Source organism: Mytilus trossulus, unplaced genomic scaffold (genome assembly GCF_036588685.1).
Source record: "Mytilus trossulus isolate FHL-02 unplaced genomic scaffold, PNRI_Mtr1.1.1.hap1 h1tg000138l__unscaffolded, whole genome shotgun sequence".
NCBI classification, from domain to species: Eukaryota; Metazoa; Mollusca; class Bivalvia; order Mytilida; family Mytilidae; genus Mytilus; species Mytilus trossulus.
Window position 1 is genome coordinate 2,683,026 of NW_026963302.1, and position 25,908 is coordinate 2,708,933.

At 31.8% G+C, this 25,908-nt stretch overlaps 1 protein-coding gene across 1 annotated transcript; it reads left to right on the plus strand.

The window, feature by feature from the left end:
• Positions 1-22,649: 22,649 nt before the first annotated feature.
• On the plus strand, positions 22,650-24,957 carry LOC134700427 (uncharacterized). Its single transcript, XM_063561820.1, has 2 exons — positions 22,650-22,995; positions 24,635-24,957. Exons 1-2 carry the CDS (start codon positions 22,650-22,652, stop codon positions 24,955-24,957), a joined length of 669 nt encoding a protein of 222 aa, XP_063417890.1.
• The last annotated feature ends 951 nt before the right edge of the window (positions 24,958-25,908 follow it).

The following is a 25,908-nucleotide window of genomic DNA, read 5'->3' on the forward strand; positions in this document are numbered from 1 at the left end:
AGAGATTGACAAAACCACGAAATCAAATATCCACGAATATGCAAGTTTTCAGCAATCCACGAAAATTGATACCCACGAAAATAAATAAATCCACAGTACTGAACATAATAGGATATCTACTGAACATAATATGAAAACTACTAATCATAATATATATACTACTGAACATAATGCATAAAGCACCGAACATATTAAACAATCAACATCAGAAGACAGTCCTAGCGTTTCATACACACGATACTTTTTGTCTTTTTGTTATCAAGGGGCACAAGGTGACACGGCCACAGGGTGTAGTCAGTTGGTGTCCAATTATTTCTCGAGAATGCAAAGTTAGAACTATTCTTATTAAAACAGATGAGCTTAAGCTACTCTTTAGTGGCTGTCTCCAGGCTAAAAACATTTGATTCCAGAAGATAAAAAAATGAGCTTTACAAAATAATACAGTAAATCATCTTATCAGGAATAATAAGGAGTATACAGAAAGAAAGCTCAAAGTATCCTGGTGTCATCGGTTCTCGATAGCATAACAAACATGTTGATCGTATCGCAAGTATGGCTAATAAATATACCCAAGTTGTTTAGTTTTATTTTATTAAACACTTGCCTTTGTTTTCCACAAACCCTGCAGTTTTCCCTGTGTTCAACGGAACAAAAACAAAACATTTGTATTTTTACACGTTTATGAAATGTTGAGCACTACGTCATCAGTTCTCAATAGTTTTCAATAGTATTGTATGGAGGGCATGTATCACACTACTAGTATTAGTGAATGGAGAATAAAGAAACATTAATTTACACATGTTTTATCACTTGCAATGACATATTTTTATTTTTTAAAGAAAATGATTAGCAATTAACACTGAAATAAATATGCAAAGTGGATTTTTGATTTTTTTCAAATGTCCTGAATGTAAATCAGCTGTTTATGTCACAAGAAATTATGTAAGTGAGTTTATTGTCACTGTCACAATGAGGGCATACATATTTTGATTTAGTTCTCACAACAGTCACAGATGAACAGTAGCGTAGATGTGTCCAGTGATCACACTTATCCCACTGAGCCCAGCTGCAGTTAACAATAGTGAGTGAAATGCAATGTCTTAAAGAGGGTGGGTATCTTTGATTGCAGACACAACATGGAATGGTATCCCTGTCATCCTCCGAATCAGTCAGTTCAGAACTGTCCTCATCAATCAGTGGTCCACAAACGCCTGAAATAGTTCCTGATGTTGAAAGGTTTGACTATTAACATGATCAATTTCCTTTTATAGTTTGGATTTCTTTAGTTTTATCGGCTTTTCTATTACTGTTTTTTTTATATATTTTTGTTGCTTTCTTACTGGGTGCAGTTTTTACCGATTTTTTTTTACTTGTTTCTGATGTACATATTCATTAATTTGATTAAAAGTTTCATCTTTAGTTACTGCTTTCCCACTTGTAATTTTGGATAATGTTTTCCTAGGTTTTGATGGATTTGTTGGCACTTTTGATACACGTTTAGTGAAGAATGTGTTTATGTGTGGTGAGGGTTTTTGGTGTTCCTGGCGAACAACTAGTTCTCCTTCAGCCAGTGTGCGAACAACTGTATTTTCTGGATTATCATCAGACATGCTAAATACAGAATTGTTTGGTGTCAAAATAATAGATTCCGGTCTGTAGTAAGTTCTTGTAATACTTCAGAAGGTTTCGGTACTGATTTGTCAAAAGCTTGTGGATTAAATGGATGAATACCAGTACGCTTGAAGGAAAAAAAGAAGGTTTTGGAAATAAGAAAAAGTAGGGTTTTCAAGGAATCTATATGTATTATTTTTTATACATACCTTAATACGTAACATGATGAAATGGTCGAATGCGAGAAGCGAGGTGTTGTTCTGTAGGTGATTCCTGTCGAACAAAATACACGTACGAATTCGCGAAATATGTCAAATTTGTACACGCGCATAGTTATCGAGAACAGATGAAAGCACGATAATTTATCTGAATTTTTTCATTGAATCATGTACATTTGTACTAGTTATTTGTAAGGATTGACAAGTTTTGAAAGGTTTTTATTGCAAAATTATTAGATTTTGGTTAATTTGGTTTAGATTAACCAACTTAAACCTACAGTTTTATTGAGGAGTGGGACGAATATGTGTCACAGTCAGGTCCGCTGTCTCTTTTTTTTACATCAATTAAAACCTTAGTCATACTGATGTAAATTGTAGTATTCAACAATGAAAGAATTAAAGCAATTATTTACAAAATGTAGTGATTTTCTTTTGAGGAATATTGAAATAATTTGAATAAATTTTCAATCAGAAAGTCAATAAATCACAAATTGTTTATTAATAAAAAAAAAAATGTATCGTTTTTTGTCACCATCTAAGTACAAACTTAAATAGGGAATGATCTGAAAAAATACAATGTTTTTATTAAATATTTACACACTATCCTATTCAAGTTTGATTGAAAGTATAATGTGCAATACGTGCGCATTTCATATGTCTCATAATTGTATTTTTTCGAAATACTCAGTTTATACGTATATTATTCTTTTCGGAGTCGGAATAATTTTTTCACGTATGCTGCGATCAGGTCCTTGTAAACTAGAACTGATAGCAAGCTTCTTATTCCCATTTTCTTATTTCAGCATCATATATTATAATACTTATATACATTTAATATTTGATACTGGCATTAAACAAAAATTATTCAACCATCGATCCGTTTTTGTCAATTTCGAAAAACCTGTTTTTGTTTTTTGGTCCATGGATTTATGAGTTTCGAACAGCGGTATACTACTGATGCCTTTATTTATATTGAAAAACATGGTTATGTGTGGATGGAGATAACTAAATTCATAGCTTTTTTTTTCAGATGAAAAATCCCCATAATGAAACTACTATCGCATAAAGATGCATGTTTGCCAACATTAAGTGTTTTTAATAGGACAAGATACATCATTACATGTTTTTAAATAACTTTACAAAATTATTTAGATTTGCGACGACAAAAACTGATTACAATTCAAAATGCCGACTTCAATTTGGATAATATAAAAAAAAGATGTGATATGATTGCCGATGTGACAGACAAACATTAACAACTATAGGTCACCGTACGGCCATCAACAATGAACAAAGTCCTAACCGCATAGTCAGCTATAAAAGGCTCCGATAAGACAACTAATGTTCATATGTATATAAAAAAATAAATGAAAAAAAAAAAACATGTAACAAACGACAACCACTGAATAACATGCTCCTGACTTGGGACAGGCACATACTTAACATACTAACCTGGGACAGTGGTTTTACAGTACAACATAAGAACGAACTATAAAAATCAGTTGAAAAAGGCTCAACTCATCAGATGGACAAAATTACATGTGGACTTTGCCGGGTATTTGTACATCCGGACAATAAAATGACACTAGGAACAGATCTGAGAGTATTCGCAGTTATCTGACAGCTAGTTCAAAGCTATTTACAACTAATTAAAAATCATGCATCTAAGACTATTAATCCGTACACATCCAATGGATTTAGTCTAAAGACGTCATAAACAGCCACTTGTGTTCTTTTTATTTACTTGGATCTGAAAATAAACTTATCATATTCGACTTGGTAATTGGACACTGAATCAAATGTCAGTCAAGGTATAATTAAACATTAACATTGCAGATCATACCGCCCATTCTTGTAAGTATATGGTCGTCAAACAGTCGAAATTGTATGAACTTCGATTGATTGAAGTAAAGTATACTGTAAACCAACTTATTTTCGCGAGCGATTTATTTTCGCGAATTTCGCGAGTAGAAAAAATACGCGAATATAAATCGTCGCGAATATGCAAACCTTGGATCTTTCCTAATTAAACTTCATCAAGTTAATCAGAAAATCGCGAAATTAGATAGCCGCGAAGTGGTCAAGAAAGGGTAAAACGCGAAATAAAGTATTTGCGAAAATAAGTTGGTTTACAGTATGTCGACAGAACGAGCATAATTAAATTCGATCGTCTTATGATTCAAAGATCATAGTCAGATTGATTGAATGATTGTTTCCTGCTTGCCCGACAACCATAATTTCATGCATATCAGGGTCTATAACAAATTACAAAATAAATCAAATAGGTTGGCTCTGCAAAGTGGGTTTAAAGGCCGCTAAGTTCGACTGCATCTGAAAAATGATGACATGTTGTTAGGGGCAATTCATGTCCTTCTATGTGATGTTGCTAATAAACTCGTCATAAATCATAAATACATTGGACACATACCTAAAGACGACATTCTTTATATAGCTTTAAATGTATTGCCGGTTGGAAGAATTCCATAAACTCAGGTAAACTATCCTTTTATTCAGTAACAATTGTTAATGCTACCCAGATGGGAAAAAAGATATAGTTTAACTTATATAGCATTGTTGTAAATATACTAATCATAGATACCAGGACAATATTTAATATATACGCAAGACGCGCGTTTCGTCTACAAAAGACTCATCAGAGACACTCGAGTCCAAAAAAATTAAAAAGGCCAAATAAAGTACGAAGTTGAAGAGCATTGAGGACCAAAAGTAAAGATATATCTCTGGAAAAAAACACAAATCTGCTTACTTTGCAGACAATGCGTTTACAACCTTTACCCCCCCCCCCCCCCCCCCCCCCCAAGATACTCATTTTATTTAAGGTAATATAATCAAGGCTAATGATAGAGAGCTTTAATAGACCAAAAAATCCTGTAACCAAACGATAACTTTTGAAAAGTTTAAAACTCATTTTCCTAATGCTGCTTGTCACAATTTAAAACAATCAAATAATCATTATATGTGTATTTAATCATAAAAACAATGAGTAGAATAATACGTTGGAGGCAACAAAAGTTTAGTACCAATGATTACAATTTGATTTAAACAATTTTAATGACATTGATAAAATTGGATTTTACTCCTACATGTTTGCTCCGTTAACAGTTAAACAGATAGTGTTAACTTGAGCTACATTGTCACATTTAACTTCCATATGCCTTTTATTTATTCATTGTTAAACATTTTGTCAACTGTTAAAGATTATTAAAAAAAAATCAATAACCCAAACCAACGAAATTTAAACCACAAAACAATGCACGTTTCTTTAAAAAAAAATGGTATTTGATTTTTTTTTGTAAACTGCCAAAATACTTTAATTACGTTTACCCATTACTCAAATAAAAAAATCTCAATCAAATAGGAAGTTGAAAACGTAAACGTTTTTTAAGAAAATATAATGTAATGGAATGAATTGATGTTATGAATTAACGCGTGGTTTCAAATAATAGTGGTATGATTGCCAATGAGACAACTTTCCACCAAAGACCAAATACCATATACATTAAAAACTATACCGGTAGTTAACTGTACGTCCTTCTACAATAAGAAAATCCCATACCGCATTGTAAAAACATTTTACGGCCTTGAAATGACCAATCTAAAACAATACAAAGAATAATCAAATTGTGTCATAGTAACCAGTTGAAAAACAACTTCAAGAATGAATTTTAAATTGAACAACCACGTGAGAAAAATGCACGTTATGATCAAACATAAGATCGTTTGCACTACTCGTGAGACAACTATCTACTAAAACAAGGGAAATGGATTAAATGACTTCAAATATACATTTGATAGTTGTATTCATCATGTTCATTAGAACGAATTTTATCCATTAAAAATATATTTTAATTTTGAGATATTTTTTTATGGATATATTTCTGAATATAAAACGAATATGATATAAATAAATGTTGTCACTATATTCAATTTTAAATATTTTCAATAACGGTACTGTACCTCGTATTGACAATTGAATGTTTACATACTACCGATATCAAATATTGCATGTACTGTTGTTTCATTTTACTTTTATAACTGTAAAACATGAAAAGCCGTATTGTATACGATACGAATTAGGTGTCCTTATATACAATTTATCGTTTCTTTGTACGTCGACTGCTGCTGTTATTACGCTTGATGAGTAACTAGTACTTCCTGGCCAAGTTGTTGTTGCGGATTTAGATATAAGTACGTCATTCTTCATTAGATAAAACTCAAATCCGTTTTCATGTGTTCTTATATAGGATGATATGTAATACAAGCCTGGAATGTCACAAACAAACTTTCCAGTGGTTTGAAATGCGGTTTGGTTGGTAATCCCTACACTTGTGTAAATGTTTGGAAATGTTACAGCTCCTTTGATTGTTTTATCGGCTACTGTACACGCTGTTAAAGCCACTAAAAAAGAATTGTTAAAATAAAACGTCAAAAGCATACATATTTAGATAAGGATTTATCAATGTTTATAAATGTCTTTTTACATGTCTGTGCAATCTCTTTTGGTCTCTCGTTACAGAACGAACACGCACAGACAAATTAAGCTTGATTTCACGCATATGTGGCTTTTCATTTTGTAACTGGGTGATACGTGTTATTATCTTACCTCCTATACATTTCTATTAATATGATTGGTTAAAAGCGACCTCGTGGAGACCGTGTATATTCAATATTAGGTTAGTAGGGAGGCGGGGTTTATTTCAATACACGGTTAGTAGTGGAATTACGATTTAGGCATTGTTTGGTTATTTAGAAGTATTAAAAGTTTTGTTTAATATTGTTATACAAGTTTGCTGATAATAGATATTTATCGTTTACACTAGTTTTTAGTGCAGACCAATTGAAGAAGGTTCTTAAAATTGAACACTTGAACACTTTAATACAGAAATAGGAAGATGTGTTATGATAGCAAATAAGGCAACTTTAGTCTAAATTCAACAAATAAATAGTCGTTAACATAAATTCGTTACATAGTGTGCTAGTGACCTAATATGATATATACAGGGTAAACAAATTCCATATGGGGTTCGAGCGTCGCTCTCACCCCATATGGAATTTACTGACCCTGTATATATCATATTAAGTCACTAACACACTATGTAACTAATATTATTTGAAAGGTTTCTCTTATGTGTCATGTATTATATTTTTAACATCAAAACAAACATAATAGTAAAAAACGTGCTCACAGATCTAGATAATTTCATTAGTTATTATGAAATTTGTAAGATTTGTGATATGTTTTCTGTGTCATAATTACCTTTTTTGCTGTTTTCTCCAATTTGACTACTCAGTATGTTCAACTTTGAAAATACATTTGTTAGAGAAGCATTGAGTTCATGATTCAACATGTCGAGTTGATTTTTCATCAATTTAGAATTATTTGTTATAATCGAAAACACTTTTTTATTCGTCAGATTTTGATTATTCTCAAATCGTTCTTGTAACTTCTTGTCCGACATGAGAGTCAAATTATACAGAGAAAGAAAGTCTTGGTTCCTAGCGTTTTGATTACTTTTGAGGAGGTTAGTTATTTGTTGGAGTTGTTGCATCTTGTTTTGTACCTGATGTAAATCCATTGATTGATTTATATTTTTCATTTGTTCGATGACTGATATTTTCTTTTCTAATTGCACTGATTTGCTTCTTAAAGTTGTAATTTCTGACTCCTGTAGACTGCATCTTTGTTGTAGTACTTCATGAGCTTGTTTCAAAAGTGTATAATTTTGTTCCATTTCACGGAATCTAATTTCAAATATATCCGGCTTTTCATGTGTCTCATTTTGTTTTACCGTATTTTTAATCTGATTTTCAAGAACAGAAAATTTATCTTGTAGTTGTTTTGTTAATATTTCAAGAGTTTGTTCATTGTCGTGTTCCACTTGCTCAATTCGATGTTTTAATTCTTTCTTTTCAGCTATAAATTCCTGTACGGAAAGAAAATTATGTCTGCTCGCATTTGAACTAGATTCTGGTTGCAGAAGAAACGCTGTTACATTAGGTTGGCATAACACACAAAGTAGGCACATAAGAAAAATCATTATTTACACGTATGGATCAAAACAGAATTTCAAATGACATAAATGGAACTTGCAAACACTTTTTATACACCCTCTGTATTTGATTCACAAAGTAATTTGTGTTTATGATCGAAAAGTTCAGGCCTTTGTATGGACACAAATGAGCAGGAAATTATTACACTTAATTTTAAATAAATTATCTCTGCTGTCAAATTTATCATCTAAGCTGTACACTATAGTTCATGAGTATGTTAAAACGTAAGTAATTTATATACATTAAAGGCAAATGTGGTAGGAAATTGACAGAAATAGGTTTTATAAATTCACAAATAAGCGTTTCTTTTGTTGAAAACAGAGTTATCAGTTGTTTATTGTAATTAATCGGGCTATACTGTCTATGTAGATTTTAAAACTGTTTATCATTTTATGAAAACGCAAGACATTTTTTTTTAAAGAAGGAAGAAATGTGCAAAACGGATATTCAAACTAAAAAAAATGTTCTAAACATACAAAGAACATCATAAATGATTACAACAAACACAAGACTTCCTAAAAAGAAATTCGAAAAAAAATACATTCGGTCATTAAAAACCAATAATATGTGGTACTTATTTTATCAAAACTTCATTATTCACAAGATTGATTATGTTCTTCCTGAGGATTCATTTACCCTTCCGGAGCACCTGATATATCCTCTAGTTTTTGGTGGGGTTCGTGTTGTTTATTCTTTAGTTTTCTATGTTGTGTCATGTGTACTATTGTTTGTCTGTTTGTCTTTTTTTAATTTTTAGCCATGACATTGTCAGTTTAATTTTGATTTATGAGTTTGACTCCTTTTGGTATCTTTCGTCCCTCTTTTACATATGTAGATTTTTTTTAAAAGACTCCACATTTTTTTTTTACCTTTCTATTAAGCAGAGTTATCATAAGAGTAGACATGAAGAACTGGCTACAATTTAAAAAAAATGCTTTATTCCAAAACTCATTGGAAACAAAACCTAAATAGATAATCAAGTTAGGTTAAGAAAGACGTTTGACTGATATTGACAATTTCGTTATTAAGATCTTTGTTTAATAGCGTTTCAAAACTGATAAGAATAAAACGTTACAAATGTTATCACTAAAATTTTAATGATGTGAATTGGTATCCAATCAAATTAATATAATTTAGAAATAATTCAAAAGAGTTCAATTTTCACATCTTTAAACAAGCTGGTTGACTTAATAAAAACAAGAGAAATAGAATAAAAATCTCTTATATACAATACTTAAAGAAAGAGAAAGTGCAGATATTTTCCAGTCTCTCTTTAACGTTTTTCATTTTTCATAATCACTCAATCCCAATTATTTTTCATCCCTGACTATTTGAGGTTTATTTACTATTTCTGTGTGAATAATTAATTTGAATCGGGTATCTTGAGAATTTAAAAGATTATTTTGCTGAAATTTAACGTTAAATGCCTTGTTTTCGTACGGATCCAAGATGACAAAATTGTGGTAAGACCTGCAACTGTCATCAATAATAGCAAACTATTATAAAGAACAGATTTGTGTGCTTTGATAGTTTTCCTCGATATAAAAATCATATTTAGGAAAACGTCCTATCGTTGCGGCATACGGTTGACCACGGGATGTTTATGTTATCGACAACACGTGAAATTAGGCATAAAGCTTAAATTTTAAGCAATAAGCCAACGTCTAGGCAGTAAGTTTATTGCCTAAATGATGTACGGCATTAAAAATAATGTATAAAATATAATTTGCGAATAAATAAAAGATCACTAATTGCAAATATATTCGATTATTTATACCAACTCACAACCTTTACTCGGCTAGCTAGACCAAATCAACTATAACCGATCCTGACCCGATATTTTACCTCAAGACTCAATGACTAGGCCGTTCTAAAAAATCTATCTGGAACTCTATTAAGTCCTCTTCCTATTCTAAGGTCACCAAAATTTCTTTAAAAATTTTGGTTTCTGGTGTGAATTCAATGGTTGCACATTTATACCAAACAAAGCTTCATGGTGTGCTCGTCAAATGCCTTGTTTAGAGCTAAGTTCTTTGGAATCTGGACGAACTTGATGCCATTTGACCACTTTGTTGATGCATTGTCCCTCAAAAATTAAATAATCATGTGATGGATATCTCCATTCGATTTCCAATAACTACCCTATGATTGTGGATGTTATGGTTTCCCACACGAACGATCACAAGTTCTGCCACATTAATATGAACACATGTATAACCAACGCTGTGAATTCCCGACCATTGTCACCTTGCAGTACATGGGGCGCAACAAAAATTGTAAAAATATCAATTAGATTAAAAGCCACCTCTGAGACACATTTCGACGTAAAAACTTTAATGTTACAAAAGTTTGTAAGGGTATCTTGGAACAACATACAAAATGTAAGAAATATATAGTTTCCATCTGGGAATGATTGGAAATCCGTCAAAGAAACTTGTCCTCTGCTGTTAAAGGGAAACTAGCTACGGGTTGGTTTTTTTTTGTTTTTTTGTAATTCCACAAAAAAGTATGAGTTCTTCCTGTTGTGAATATAAAATAACTAAAATTAGAAGATATGTCAAATGAATGTATGTTATATTAGGAATATAATTGAGAACTTATTCTGTATAAAGAAAAAACCACCGAATATACATAAATTCAACAGATGCATAACACAAGGAGATGCTGTCGTTTTGTATATCTATATGAACCCTTCCAAAATCGATCAAGGTATGTGACCTGATTCAAGGCAAGTCTGGTGTTCGTAGCATTACTTCATCATCTGGTCAGTAAAAATTTTTGTATTTCATCCTAGAGCCTCATATTGCACAAACCTACTAATTGGAGTCGATATTGATTTGATCTCGTTCTGAATGAACGATGAAATATGGATTGCAATGGATTGGGTTAAGAACATCAAACATATATTTATATCTTATTATATCTTTATCACTTGATTGATCTTGCAGGTATTGCTCTTTTTTTTTAAATGTGTATCAAATACTTTTGTATGTTAATTCACATGTTTCATCATGAAAAATAAAATAATTACAAAAAAAAGAACAATCAAAACAATCAGTATCAAGTATTGCAAACATGTAACATGGAGAGTTGTCTCATTGGCAATTATACCACATCTTCTGTTTTATACGTACAGAAAATTAAACTGTTGGATAACACTGTTTCTTACTAATTCTTTATACCATCAATGTTAAATTGATACCTTCAAATTAAATCAATAAGAACGGCAAACGATGCTACTATAAACAAGTGGCGATCTAAACAACTATCAAAAAAGAAGATGTGGTATGATTGCCAATGAGACAACTCTCCTCAAGAGACCAAAATGACAAAGAAATTAACAACTATAGATTACCTTGTGAACTTTCCATTTCTAAGTAGCAACATTCCAGCAGCACTTGCATACGGGGTATATATCGCCCAACTGATACGATATTCCCGTGAGTGCATTTCCTATCATGGTTTTCTTGATAGAGGGTTGCTGCTCACAAGGAACCTATTAAACCAAGAGTTCCAAATGGTGAAGTTGAAATTATCCCTTCGTAAATTTTACGGACGCCATCACGAGTTGATTGACAGTTATGGAATGACCATTTCACAAATGATATCGGATATGTTCCTTACGTCGTAACTACAATCCCTTTCCTTTCATGAATGTGACCTACCGAATTAGACTATTTACCGGATTTGATATCACATAAGCAATAAGACGGGTGCCACATCCGGAGCAGGATCTGCTTACCCTTCCGGAGCACCTGAGATCACCCCTAGTTTATTCTTTAGTTTTCCATGTTGTGTCATGTGTTCTATTGTTTGTCTGGTTTTTTTTTAAATGTTTAGCCATGGCGTTGTCAGTTTATTTGAGATTTATGAGTTTGAATGTCCCTTTGGTAATTTTAGTCCCTCCTTTACCGTACGGCGTTCAACAATGAGCCAAGCCCATACCACATAGTCAGCTATAAAAGACCCCGAAATGACAATGTAAAACAATTCAAACGAGAAGACTAGCGGCCTAATTTATGTAACTTTACATTGTAAATTCTAGATTTTATATGGGTTTTTTGTCTTGTTTTATCATGAATTTAAAACTGTACATTTAAGGAAAAACAGCAAATCATATAGCACAATGATAATCGTAAAGTTATACACAAATCTTTCTGTATTCATTCGTGCTACTAGTTGGATTACCTGGTATAATCATATTATTTCAGTCAAAAGGTTTCCATAAACATCCATTATATTATATCAATACCTTGGTTCAAATGTAAATCATGACAGAAATGGTGAGCTTTTTTACTCTGTATGCTTTATCTATAATGTACTGCAATTTGATAGAGACATAGTTGATGTTCGTAACTTATCTTGGACAATATTTACTAAACTACAGAATGGTTAAAACCCATCTGTGTTTTCTTCTACTTTGTATCGTTCCAGGAGCATATTGCGATGAAAATGAATATCAGGAGATGTTCAGCATTGTACAAAACAAAATGCGCGTTGAATTTGAGGAAATATGGAAACACCAAGCAACGCAAGATAAAAAGATTCATGAACTAGAACTTACGATTGAGAATCAAAACAAGCAGATTCTGAATTTGAAAAAAAGATGCATTGATAAAAAGAAAGATTACGTATACAAACTTTTTAAAGAAGATTCACGGATTATTAACCCAAACTTCGATAGCGAACAATTAGTAGGACCAAAGTATAACCAAAGTGATGTTTCGAAAACCCAAACAACGAAGAAGAGAACGAGTTCAACTATAAGAAGAAACGTGGTGAACAATGAAATCCCGGATAGAGATAACTATAGAAAAAGGCGTCAAATGAGTACACATTTATTTTACACATTAATATTATATTTATAATGATTGCATAATATTAAAGTTCGTTCATAATAAAAATCCTTGAATTGCGTTCTTAGATACACTAGTGTTCCAGTGCAGTTCTGGGGAAAACGGGAATAATCTGGTCTTAAATATAAATGTCCGAACCTGTCCAAGGCTAAAACAAATTCGAACAGAATTTCGATAGATCAGAAAGTGTCAGGAGAACTAATTCCAACTGTATATTGTCTTCTTCATGAGTTTCATACGTGCAATGTTGGTAGGTATGGTGTGTGAGCAAATATTTCAGATTAATACCGATTAAGAGATAACTGTAATGTATGTTAAGCTTTGCAGACGTCCATCAGTAAAAGTAATGATGCGAATAAAGTTTACCTGGCTACGCGTAGCGGATAAACATTGTCAATGATGATAATGGAAGGTTCTCGGCTTAATCTAATATCAGGACTGTCGCCTTTCAATGATAAAATACATTTTGCCTATCTATGTTTATCTTCTAAAAATCTAAATTGTGTTCAAAAAAATATTTTGTAGCTACATACCCTGCCAACACAGTAGCTTTCTATGCGTACATGAGTTCACATGAAGCAAATCTAGGGCGGCATCAGACTCTCGTTTTCGACATGGTAAAGACAAATCTTGGGTCATTTTATAGCAAACACACTGGAGTATTCACTACACCAGAAAAAGGAACATTCGTATTCACATGGACAATTACATCAGACTTCCATAGTTACATCTATTCTGAAATACTTATAAATTCTGTGCCATTTGGCAGTATTATTTCCAGTAGTGAGGAAATCCACGATGATCATACAGCTACTGGCATCATTGTAGCGTAATTGAACCATGGAGATGTGGTCTATATCCGAACTAATCCAAATGCTTCAATTAAGGGGCAAATTTTTAGTGACTCCCTTCGTCGATCTTCTTTCAGTGGCTGGAAAATAATGTAAATTCAATAAAAATAAATCAAATATTAATCTTTTTATTCTTGTCAATGTTAAACAAATATAATATGCGCATGCACAAATTCAAACAAAATTGCAATTTTTGATCATATACTAAGGTCATGTACAATTATCTTTCATATTACCAAGTAATGATAAAAAGTAGACTGAATTCAGTTTACCTTCATTAAATGTCAAGGAAATATTGTCAGATAATACTACATGATAGGTATTGCATCTATTGCAAACATTATGGATTTTTATTATGCTTACTCATTACAATATGAAATTCATTCCACAATGTGTGCAATATTCAACGGTGAACAAAATTATGTGTTTTATCCGTCGTACAGTGTTCACATATCTCAATTGATACGTTATGCTCATGTATGTTCTCGATATACAGACTTCATATACAGCAGTGTGTTCCATTTGCAGACTCTTCGCCAAATGGAAGATGAAATTTGCCATTCCGTAAATTTTATGGCCACCATCACAAATTGGTTGATTTTTACGACGTGTCTGTGTCTAAAACGACTAACGACAACTTCTTAAATTGCGGATTAACATTTATGTCGTCTGTCTGAACGTGACGATTTCCTGAATATGACTGTTTTACAAGTGTGAATTTGCATTGCTTAACGACGTGTCTCGGCACTTTTATGTTTCTAGTTGTAATGTTTCTTTTGTGTGTTCGGTTGGATATTGTGTTATGTTTTATAGTTTGTGGTTTAAATTCTATATTTTCGGTACGTTTCACATATGTCTTATTTGCATTTTATTCGTGTGAAGTTTCATTTTCAATGGATTAAATATTGTGTTTATCCAAATAATATTGACGTCGTTATCATGATAACTATTGTGAAAATAATTGTATTATTATTTTTGTTTTTGCTTTTATTCAATACGATTGTAGGAATTTCATTCAACTGTATACGACACAAAAATAAGTCAATGTTTATAGTAAAATTGAGAATGGAAATGGAAAATGTGTCAAAGAGACAACATCCCGACCAAATAAAAAACAACAGCAGAAGGTCACCAACAGGTTTTCAATGTAGCGAGAAATTCCCGCACCCGGAGGCGTTATTCAGCTGGCCCCTAAACAAATATATACTAGTCCAGTGATAATGAATGCCATACTGATTTCCAAATTGTACACAAGAAACTAAAATTAAAATAATACAAGACTAACAAAGGCCAGAGGCTCCTGACTTGGGACAGGCGCAAAAATGCGGCGGGGTTAAACATGTTTGTGAGATCTCAACCCTCCCCCTATACCTCTAACCAATGTAGAAAAGTAAAAAGTGCCTTGTTGTCGTTATTCTGCATGGTTTAATGATCTATTATATCATTTATTTGTTTTCTCTGTGCTGTGTGATCTTGCGTTTATAAGTACTTTACGCCTTTCACGTATTGTTGTTATTTAAAAGACTTTTATATCATTGCCATATACGCGGGAGCAAACAAAAACAAGGTTCAACCCACCATTTTTTCTTGAAAGGTCCTGTACCATTTCAGGAATAATACAGTTGTTTTTATTAAATAGTCCGTTTCTATGTATTTTGACGTTTGTTTTTGTTGCACCCAGTGATTCTGTTGTTCTGTTGTTTCCTCTCATAGTTGATGTGTTCCACTCGGTTTGAGTTTGTTAATAGTAATCAAAGGTACCAGGATTATAATTTAGTACGCAAGACGCGCGTTTCGTCTACATAAGACTCATCAGTGGCGCTCATATCAAAATATTTATAAAGCCAAACAAGTACAAAGTTGAAGAGCATTGAGGATCCAAAATTCAAAAAGGTTGTGCTAAATACGGCTAAGGTAATCTATGCCTGGGATAAGAAAATCCTTAGTTTTTAGAAAGTTCTAAGTTTTGGAAACAGGAAATTTATAAAAATGACCACATTATTGATATTCATGCCAACACCGAAGTGTTGACTACTGGGCTGGTGATACCCTAGGGGACGAAACGTCCACTAGCAGTGGCATCGACCCAGTGGTGTAAACAGTTATCAAAGGTACCAGGATTATATTGTAGAACGCCAGACGCGCGTTTCGTCTACATAAGACTCATCAGTGACGCTCATATCAAAAAATTTATAAAGCCATACAAGTACAAAGTTGAAGAGCATTGAGGTTCCAAAATTCAAAACGTTGTGCCAAATACGGCTAAGGTTATCTATGCCTGGGATAAAAAAAATCCTTAGTTTTTCGAAAAATTCAAAGTTTTGGAAACAGGAATTTTAGTAAAAAGACCACATTATTGATATTTATGTCAACACCGAAATGTTGACTACCGGGATGGTGATACCCTCGGGGACGAAACGTCCACCAGCAGTGGCATCGACCCAGTGGTAACCCGGATTTGTTTTTTCTCAAAAGAAATTAACCGAATTGGAGACTACTGGCCAACCAAATGTCTAAATCTAAATAACTACATGAATGTCTACGGAAAGGATTAGATCTCTGGTGACACTTTGTTCTTTCTTTAATGAATTTTATAAATTTAAAAAATGCACACGGTGACCTATAATTGTTAATGTTTGTGTCATTTTGGTCTTTTGTGGATAGTTGTCTCACTGGCAATCATACCACATCTTCTTTTTTACACGTTGAAATGTTTAGCCTGCTTTGATTGAATTCGTGCTAAAAGTTTTAAATATCTACAAGTATCACATTCATTCATCTTTATAAATAGTCCATCAAACAGATATGCACCTTATAATCACATCCATAAAACAAATATAATTGACCTGTTGTCAATATTATCTAAGATGAGCAATTAACCACGAAAATGTAATGTTATAACTGATCCATAAGATGAAATCGATTCCAGGTGAAACCTGTCTGACGTACTGATTTATTTTTAAAGCCGTCACTGAACCATGAAAATGAAATCAACGACGATAGACAAATATCAAAATTTCGTCTCATAAGTTATTTGCATAGAAGATATGAAGCAATCAGATGTGATTTAAGAACATTGGGATTAAAATAACACCTCAAAACCATCGAATGAATGTAACGTTTTAAATAGCTGCTGCGTCCTCGACATATTGACTTAAAATCTATAGGAATCTCCAATAGTCAGAGGAACGACTTTGGCACTATTTGCTTATTTGAATGTATTGAAAGTTTTGTTTAATATTGTTATATCAACATGATCAAGGTTGTTGATATTATACTGTTATTGTTGACATCAATTCGTATGTGCAGACCAATGGAAATAAGTTATTAACAATGAACACTTTGAAACTTTAATATAAACATAAGAAGATGTGTTAAAATAGCAAAGAGACAGCTTTTTTTCTAATTTCAACATAGGACAGTCTTTACAAGTTGTTTTTTTTTAATAATCTAACAACATTATTTATATTTTAGAAGAATGCCTGAGGGAATAATTAAGCACTGTCAGAATATGGAAAACCGACTTTCATACTACAGCACTTAAACAAAACTTTCACACTTCTTAAATTAGCATAAATTTATCGACTTGGTAATCGAACAATACAATGTCAGTCAATGTATTAACACATTGACAATCATACCTGTATGTTCTTGTTTTTATATGGTACGCCACAAAAACTCGAAATTATATGAACTTCGAAATGATAGAGATAAGGTATGTGTCGCGTGAGTATAATTTGATTCACCCGTCTTACTTATTGATCATATTAAGATGGATTAAATGATTGTTTCTTGACTGTCGAATGACAAATATTGCATCCATATCGACTACAGCAAGTTACAAAATAAACCAGTTCAGTTGACTTTGCAAAAAGGTTTGTGTAGAATAAAGGCCATATTAAGTTCAGCTGCATCAAGGAAAATGGTGTTAAAGGCAAACCAACTTCTTAAAGTGTTGTTGCAAGGAATAGTCAATGTAAAGATAGCGTTATAAACTTATATTCTTTTACTTCCTTAAATTGAACACGAGGCATAGAATTCAACGCGTCTCTACTCCTGTAAGAATTTAGTTGGTATTTTTAAACAAACAGAAGTACGCATTTTTAAGCTTGGAATTTTATTGTCGGTTTGACGAATACTATGAAACTTAAGTAAACCCTCAATATATGCAGTAGCAACCATTGTTAGAAAAGATGGTAAAATAAAGAAAAATAATAGTTATCAAAGGTTACATGCTTATAATTCAACACGCCATACGCGCGTTTCGTCTGAATAAGACTCATCAGTGACGCTCAGATCAAAATTGTATACAGCCTTGATGTAGAGAAATACATTTAAAAAAAAAGAATTCTTTGCGGACAATTAATTTTCAACCTTCATTTTTCCCAAGATACGTTTTTCTATTTAGGGTTATGTAATCAAGGCTATTGATCGAAAGTTTTATTGACCATAAAATCCTGTAACCACAAGATAACATTTTGGAAAAAAGTTTTAAACTGGTTTTCTTTATGCCGCTTGTCACAATTTAAAACAATCAAATTAACCTTATATGTGTATTTAATTATAAAAAACATTAAGATGAATAATGCGTTGGAGGCAACAAAAGTTTAATACCAATAATTAAGATTTGAATTCAACTATTAAAATGACATTGACAAGATTGGATTTTCCTCCTACATGTTTGCTTAATCATCAAAATAGTACTTTTGGTTGGTTATTTAAACTTAAGCACCATTGCCACTCTACTTTTACATGCCTTTTACATATTTGTTCTGATACTATTTGTCACCTGAAAACAGATTATTTAGAAGAATGTTAGATCCATCTGATATTGTGACCAACTTGGCTCAGTTTAATTAAATAAAGTTTTAAGTGTGTCTAATAAGTGTCAACACATCTAAGTCAGCTGACTCTTTGGCGAAAAGTAGTCAAACATCACAACTGTTTGCGGATTTTGATATTTATGATATATGTTCGGGTCATTTTTTAATGTAAACTTGACAATATTGGTCTTCGTATTTAGTTTAAGGTGGTACCTAACACTACAGGGAGATAACTCTGTAAAGTCAGCTTAACGTTTTAATTATGTTTTGTTGCAAAGGGAATAATAAGCTTCTCAAAGATCAAAATTGGTGTTTGTCAAACTGCTATATAACCAGTGTAATTTTTCTGACAAAACGGTTGGTTCAAAATTTTTGAAATTTTGAAATTTTTGTTAAAGGATCAAAGTAAATACTTTGACAAAATTTTATGAAAATTAAACGAGCCAAATCAATTTTAGTGAAACTGTTGGGTTCCACCTTAAGTAAAGAACAAGTAAGAAGTATGAGGGTTTGGATGGGGTTAAATGATTAAAGAATAATGCCCTTAAAAAATGAAGATTAGAGAATAACGGGCAAAAAAAATGAAGATGAGATAAAAAAAAAAGGGGTTAATTATTTGAAGATTAGAGAAAAAAGGGGTTATTTTTTGGAAGATTAGAGAAAAAAGAGGTGAAAATTAAATGTTTACAGAATAACAGATCCCCAATCCAGACCCTCAAGTATACCAACAATATTTTCTAGTTGCAGTATAATTGGAATTAGTATATTTTCACTAATAATATAGTATAGTAAAAAACAGAACATGTAACTCTAAGTTAACTGTTAAAAGTGTTTGAACTTCAAGGAGTTATACATATTATTTTTTTAAATTATCGTCGTATCACGAAATCTTTTAGAAGAAAATATACAAATAACTATTTTGGTTTCGGGGCGTTGTATTCTAAAATCTAAATCTCAGTTTGATTTAGAATCAACAACCATATTGTTGGTTCAAATGTCGGGTTACTGAATTCATGTTTTTTCATGGTTTTCAGATAAAATTATTCACAAAATTACAGATGAAGAAAATTACTGTTCACATTGGAAAAAACTAAAACTTATGAACTTAGAACCACAGAACAATGAATGTTTCTATCGTAAATGGGTATTTTATTTTTCACGATTCAAAAATATGTCATTTCGTTCTGTCGTTGAGTTGCTGTCATTGCAATATATTCCTCAAGTCTTTTTTTTTAATATGGAAGATGTATATAAAAAAAAAGATGTGGTATTACTAATATGATTGCAGAGACCAAATGACACATAAATTAACACCTACATGTCACTGTGCGGTCGTCAAAAGTTTAATGCACATTGATTGCTTATTCCATGTTGTTGTTTCAATTCTATTTATGTATTTCATAGATGGCCAGTTTTACATGCTTTTACCGTAAAATCATTGTAATAAAGTAAAATGATACAAACATTTTGGAATGTACTCTAGAAAATAAATAAACTCATCAATGTGTCGCATGATTGGGATTTATTTTCAAAAAATAGCCTTGCATAAAATAATGTCATATATATAACAGGGGCATTAAAATCGAGATAAAACAAAAATCAAAATGTGATATTGTTGTGTGTGCAATCATTGATGAAAGTGAAATCCGTTTTCATTGGTTTTTAAATAGGATGATTTGTTTCTTAAGGCTTTGATTTATGACTCCTGTAAATTGAATCGTTGTTGTAGTACCTCATGTGTCTGTTTCAGAAGCGTATAGTTTCCCTCCATTCTACGGAATTCATTTGCCAACAAAATAGTCTTTTCAAGTTTTTGGTTTTTATTTGATGTTTATTTAATCTTATATTGAAGAACGGAAAAGGTGTTATGTAGTTGTTTTGTATATAAAGAGTTTGTTCATTTTCATGTTCCAGTTAGTTGATTTGATGTTTGAGTTCTTTATTTTCCGCCATAAATTCCTGTAAAGAAACACAATGCTGTTTTCTTTAATTTGAACTAGAAGTATGGTCGGGCTGCAGGAGAAAAGCAGTTACACTTAGTCTACTGAAGAGACAAAGTAAGCATACAAAAGAAATCATTGCTAAATAGTTCTAACCATACAGAATTTGTAACTGATATAAGTGTAACTTGAAAAGACTTTTTAAATTCTGCATTTTATCAAAGGATCAACCGAGTATAATATAATTAATATAGTACTGTTTTTCTTTAAATAAACTATAGGAAATGTGTTTTGTTCTTTTTATCACTAGAGCTGTCAAATTTATTATCTTCATTGCTCAATAGGTCATAAAATGGTTGCTCGAGTAAGGATTTATATATCATTGGGGCTAATTTATACATGTTCTATACATGTTTTTAAAACCAAAAAAAGCGTTGCTTTGGTCGTACACAATGAGATTGGAGTATAAAGTGACAACCAACATGGTTAACAGGAATGAATATAAAAAAAGATGTTACATAATTTAGAGACATAGATATTTTTGTTACTTAGTTTGTTGACCTAACCAATTTCAGAATATTACTATCTCTGGTTAAGAGGTATGAACTTGATAATATGTAATGCTAGTGACATAACTGAAGTGAAAAAACGATTTTGAATTCATTTGATCAAAAGTATATCAGTTTAATATTAAAGATTTGGGGTTGTCGTAAATTTTATCTTTTATGTCGAAATAAAAATTGAAAAATGGTAAAATTTTTGACTTTAATGAAATAAAAAGCCTTTACATACCATGGTTTTGAGCATTGTAATTTTTTTTGTGTAAACGAGTATACCTATTTTTCTAAAAAAAATTTTTAAATCCCGATTCTATCTATATGAACAGCGATGTACTTTTTACATTCCAATGAGGGGGAAATTGCTACTGTCGCAAAAAAGATGTCGTATGTTAGTATAGAAAATGTATATGCAGTAACGTTCGTCGGAATATAAATCCGATGCCTTTTGTTGGGATTACAATTATTCCCCCGTTACTTTGAAAAGGTTAAAGAAGCTTTTAAACAACTCTTAAGCGGACGTAAGTGATCAGTTCCAAAATCAAGTTTCTGTCTCCATCCAACGTAACCCAATTTTCCAATAGCTGTCGGAATTATAACCTTTTCCCCCGGTCGAACAACTGTGCACAATCTAGATATCGGGGTCAGTGTTCGAACTATTCTTGATCTTTATATTCATTTATATTATGATTAAAGGTGTGTTCATGAATATATGTTTATGTGCATAAAGCAAACATCATTCAACCAATCAACACCAAGGAATACAAATTGGTTAAGGAAGCAAAAGAAAGTTGCACACATCATTTACTACTATCTAAAATCATTCAATTATTCATTCACTTTGTTCACATCTATGGATAACTAACAAGAAAAAACTGCTTCAGATATCAAATCGATATTAAAACTGTCAATACCATGGCAAAAAACTAAAAACAAAGAAAAGACAAACGACATTTCACCAAAAACAACATAGAAAACTAATGACTGAGCTAAACGAACCCCATTAAAAACTGAGGATGATCTAAAGTGCTCTGAAAATTTGACACTCGTCGTATTGTTTATGTTCAGATACAAAACCGGTATTATGTGTAATTCGGTAGATCACATTGGAGGAAAGCTGGATTGTGCCAACAACAATCGATGCATATTAGTCGTCTTTTGTGAAATAGGTGTTCCAAACAGTCATCCAATTGAAGATTAAATATAAAAGAAACCACTAGAAACGTCAGTCGATTTCGACTATCATGTTAAAACAAACAATACACGATCTAGCCTAATTTTTAAGAGATCGATTCTATATTGATTAGTTAAGAGGGAAAAAATAGCCTAAAATCAAAAACGCTCTATAAATTCAAAACAATTACATAGTGCAAAATGTATCCCTAGTTTTTACAAAATGATCTCTTTACTAATTCGCGTTACTAATAAAACAAAATATCATCCGTTTTTTGTTTCCCTGAAAATTCATTACACACCGGCAAATTTAATATGTATACCAATATTCAGATGTTACGCTATATGACGGAAATTATGAACTTGTTTAACTCTGAAAGCTTTATCTGTAATGTACTACAATTAGAACAATTTGTTCATGACTTATCTTGGATATACACTTCAGAATGGTCAAAATCATTGTATGTTTCCTTCTTCTTTTCATCATTCAAGTAAAATCTTGCGCTGTAAATGGATACAAGGAGATGCTCAGCATTGTAGAAAACAAAATGCGCGTTGAATTTGAGGAATTATGGAAACACCAAGCATCACAAGATAAAAGGATTCATGAACTTGAACTAACTATTGAGAATCAAAATAAGCAAATTAAGAATTTGAAATTAAGATGCATCGATAAAGAGGAGAATTACTTAAACAGACTCTTTAAAGAAGACTCACAGTTTATAAACCCAAACTTCGAAAGCGAACAATTGGTAGGACCACAAAATAACCAAAGTGATATTTTGAAAACCCAAACAATGGAGGTGATTCACAAAGATGGGAAGACGAGTTTAACGAGTAGACGACACATGGTGAAAAAGGACAGAGATTACAAAAGAAAAAGACGTCGAATGAGTACATATTTATCATACACTTTATTAATGTATCTATAATTATTTGACAATATATTTATGTTCGTTCATTATAGAATCATTGTATGGCGTTCTTAGATACACTAGTGTTATTGAATTCTACCTCTTCATCACTAGACCAATAAAACCCAAGAAAATCTCTAGAAGCAAACTGTGAAAATCTGGTCTAGGAAAAAAATCAACAAAACCAACCAACAAAGTATACAAAATAATTCGAGCATATTATAATTGTTTTTCGTATATTTCCTTTTTGAACACGATATGTGTTCCTTCGTACAAAGCTCGATTGGACAGCACGGTTGTAGAAAATTTTCATGCAGAATAACATTTTTACAACATTGTAATATAAAATAAGTTTTACAATTCGTTCGTGTTTAAGGTAGCACAATACAAAGACTTTTTCACTCCCAAGCAGACGACATTAAACTTATGTTATTCATGACATTCTTCTTTATGATTTTTAAATGAGGTACCAAAAGAAAGAAGAAAGAATAATCTTTCAAATTGTGATAATTTCATTGTGACATAATCAATTGTTATGTAATTTGTTGCTATATTTATGTCCACCAATGAATTTAGCGTCTTTGTTCTTCATAGCATCCCACAATATTTTATAGATTATTGTACAACACAGCTTGACCACCAAAACCGTGTCTCAGACTTCCAAAAACATCAATAGAACAAATTGTCATTCATTCTTCATTGAAGATTTATAAGTTAATGAAATATAATAGGAGAAATCTGAGTCATGGTTTTGGAAGTCATACTGTGTTGTGCAAGGATCTATAAAATGTTTTGGGATGCTATGAATAACAAAAAAGCTAATTCATTCAAGCATGGACATCACAATAAAGCAACTAATAACATAACAATTAATTATTTAATAATTATGTCATAATGAAATTATCACAATTTGAAAGATTAATTATTCTTCTCTCTTTTGGTACCTCATTTATAAAATTTAAAGAAGGATGAGAAGAACTACATCAGTTTAAAGATGTCTGATTGGGGATGAAAAATCTTTGTACTCAATGTGCTACCTTAAAAAGAGCACTCTGATAACATCTTCACTAATGAAAATAATTTTCAAGACTCAATGAAACAGTAGATAAATATATTAAAAACAAAACAAAAATACCCAAATGCTAGACAAATTCAAATAATAAAAACAAGCGATTAGTCAAAGTAACAAATTGATAAACAACCGCTATACACCATACCATATTTGGTACAGGCCAGAAAATATGGTTAAATTTGTTTTCAATGATAGCTAAATCTCCTACATTCATGACAGTTCTCAATTTTTCACCTGCCCAGTTGTCAACATTTCGGTGTTGACATGAAGATCAAGTATATGGTTTTTTTTCCATTAATTTCCTGTATACAAAACTAAGGATTTTCTTCTACAAGGAATAGATTATTATAGCCGTGTTTGGCGCAATTTTTTGGAATTTTGGGTCATCCATGCACTTCAGCTTTGTACTTGATTGGTTTATTACTTTTTAGTCATGCTCAAATGCTACTTTCTCAAATAAAACTAAATGGTTAAGAAATAAAAAAAAAAATCTGCATATCTATGTTAACTCTTTCGTAGAATCTAATTTTTAAAACATATTTCATAGATACAGACTCTGCCAACACAATAGCTTTCTATGCTTACATGAGCACACATGAAGGAAACCCAGGGCAGCATCAGACTCTGATTTTTGACGTGGTGAAGACAAACCTTGGATCATTTTATAGCAAACACAGTGGGGTTTTCACTACACCAGAACAGGGAACTTACGTTTTCACGTGGTCAATAATATCAGACTTCAATACTGATTATATCTTTACTGAAATAGTTATAAACTCTGTACCTTTTGGAAGCATACTTTCCAACAGTGAAGAAGTACATGATGATCATACAACTACTGGCATTGTAGTAGCACAATTGAACAAGTAGGATTTGGTCTTTATCAGAACTAATCCAAATGCATCAATTAAGGGACGAATTTTGAGTGACTCGGCTAGTCGTTCTTCTTTCAGCGGCTGGAAAAAAATGTAAGCCAAGCTAAATAAATCAAATTTTAAGTTGTTAATCTTTTCTGATATATAAAGATATGAAAATTGTGAATAACGACCATTTTGTTAAAAAAAAAACACGTAAAAACAAACAGTAGAAAGTCAAGTACAATTATCTATAGATATATCCAAAAAGTAGACTGAAATCTAGTAAATCGCCATAAAAATCGAAAGGAACATTATTTTCAGATAAAATGAAATAATAGGTTTCGCATGCATTGCAATAAATGACGTGAAAGCATACTTACAAAGCACAATATTTCACAATACATGCAAAATGCTAACGAACAACATTATGTCTTGTATTTGTTTACACTGCAATAATGAAAAGTACGTGCATAAAGTAAAATCTAACAAAACTGCCACCTACCATGCACATTCACAATCACTCAAAATACCACAATCTATAAGAAATACAAATCAGACTATCATACTGGTATCTATAGAACTACGATAACTAAAAATGTCGCAGGTGAGTTGAAACACAGACATACTGTACAGGTCAACAAAGTTCTAATATGACCGTAACATGAATGTAGAGCATACAATGGAACAGAGGGTATTGTGTACTGACAATCGATATCACAAACTCAGTAGTCAATGCGTATCAGAAAAAACATTAGTCAATGCATATCACAAAAAACATAAGTCATAGATTATATTTCAAAGTCGTCAATATCAAGGAAAAGATCAAGATCAGTAGCAGACATTCTTCTTTTAGTAGTATCCTAAATCACGAAGATAATATGATGTTAGAAATTAAGAATATTCGGTGCCTGGTCATCATCAATATATCTAAAACTAAATGACTTTACAAGATTAATTTCTTTTA

Bases quoted from the DNA above. Each gene is read 5' to 3' on its own strand.
- LOC134700427 (XM_063561820.1), top strand. From the start codon at position 22,650: ATGCGCGTTGAATTTGAGGAATTATGGAAACACCAAGCATCACAAGAT. The intron at 22,996-24,634 runs GTACATATTTAT...CATATTTCATAG, and splicing joins AAGAAAAAGACGTCGAATGA to ATACAGACTCTGCCAACACA.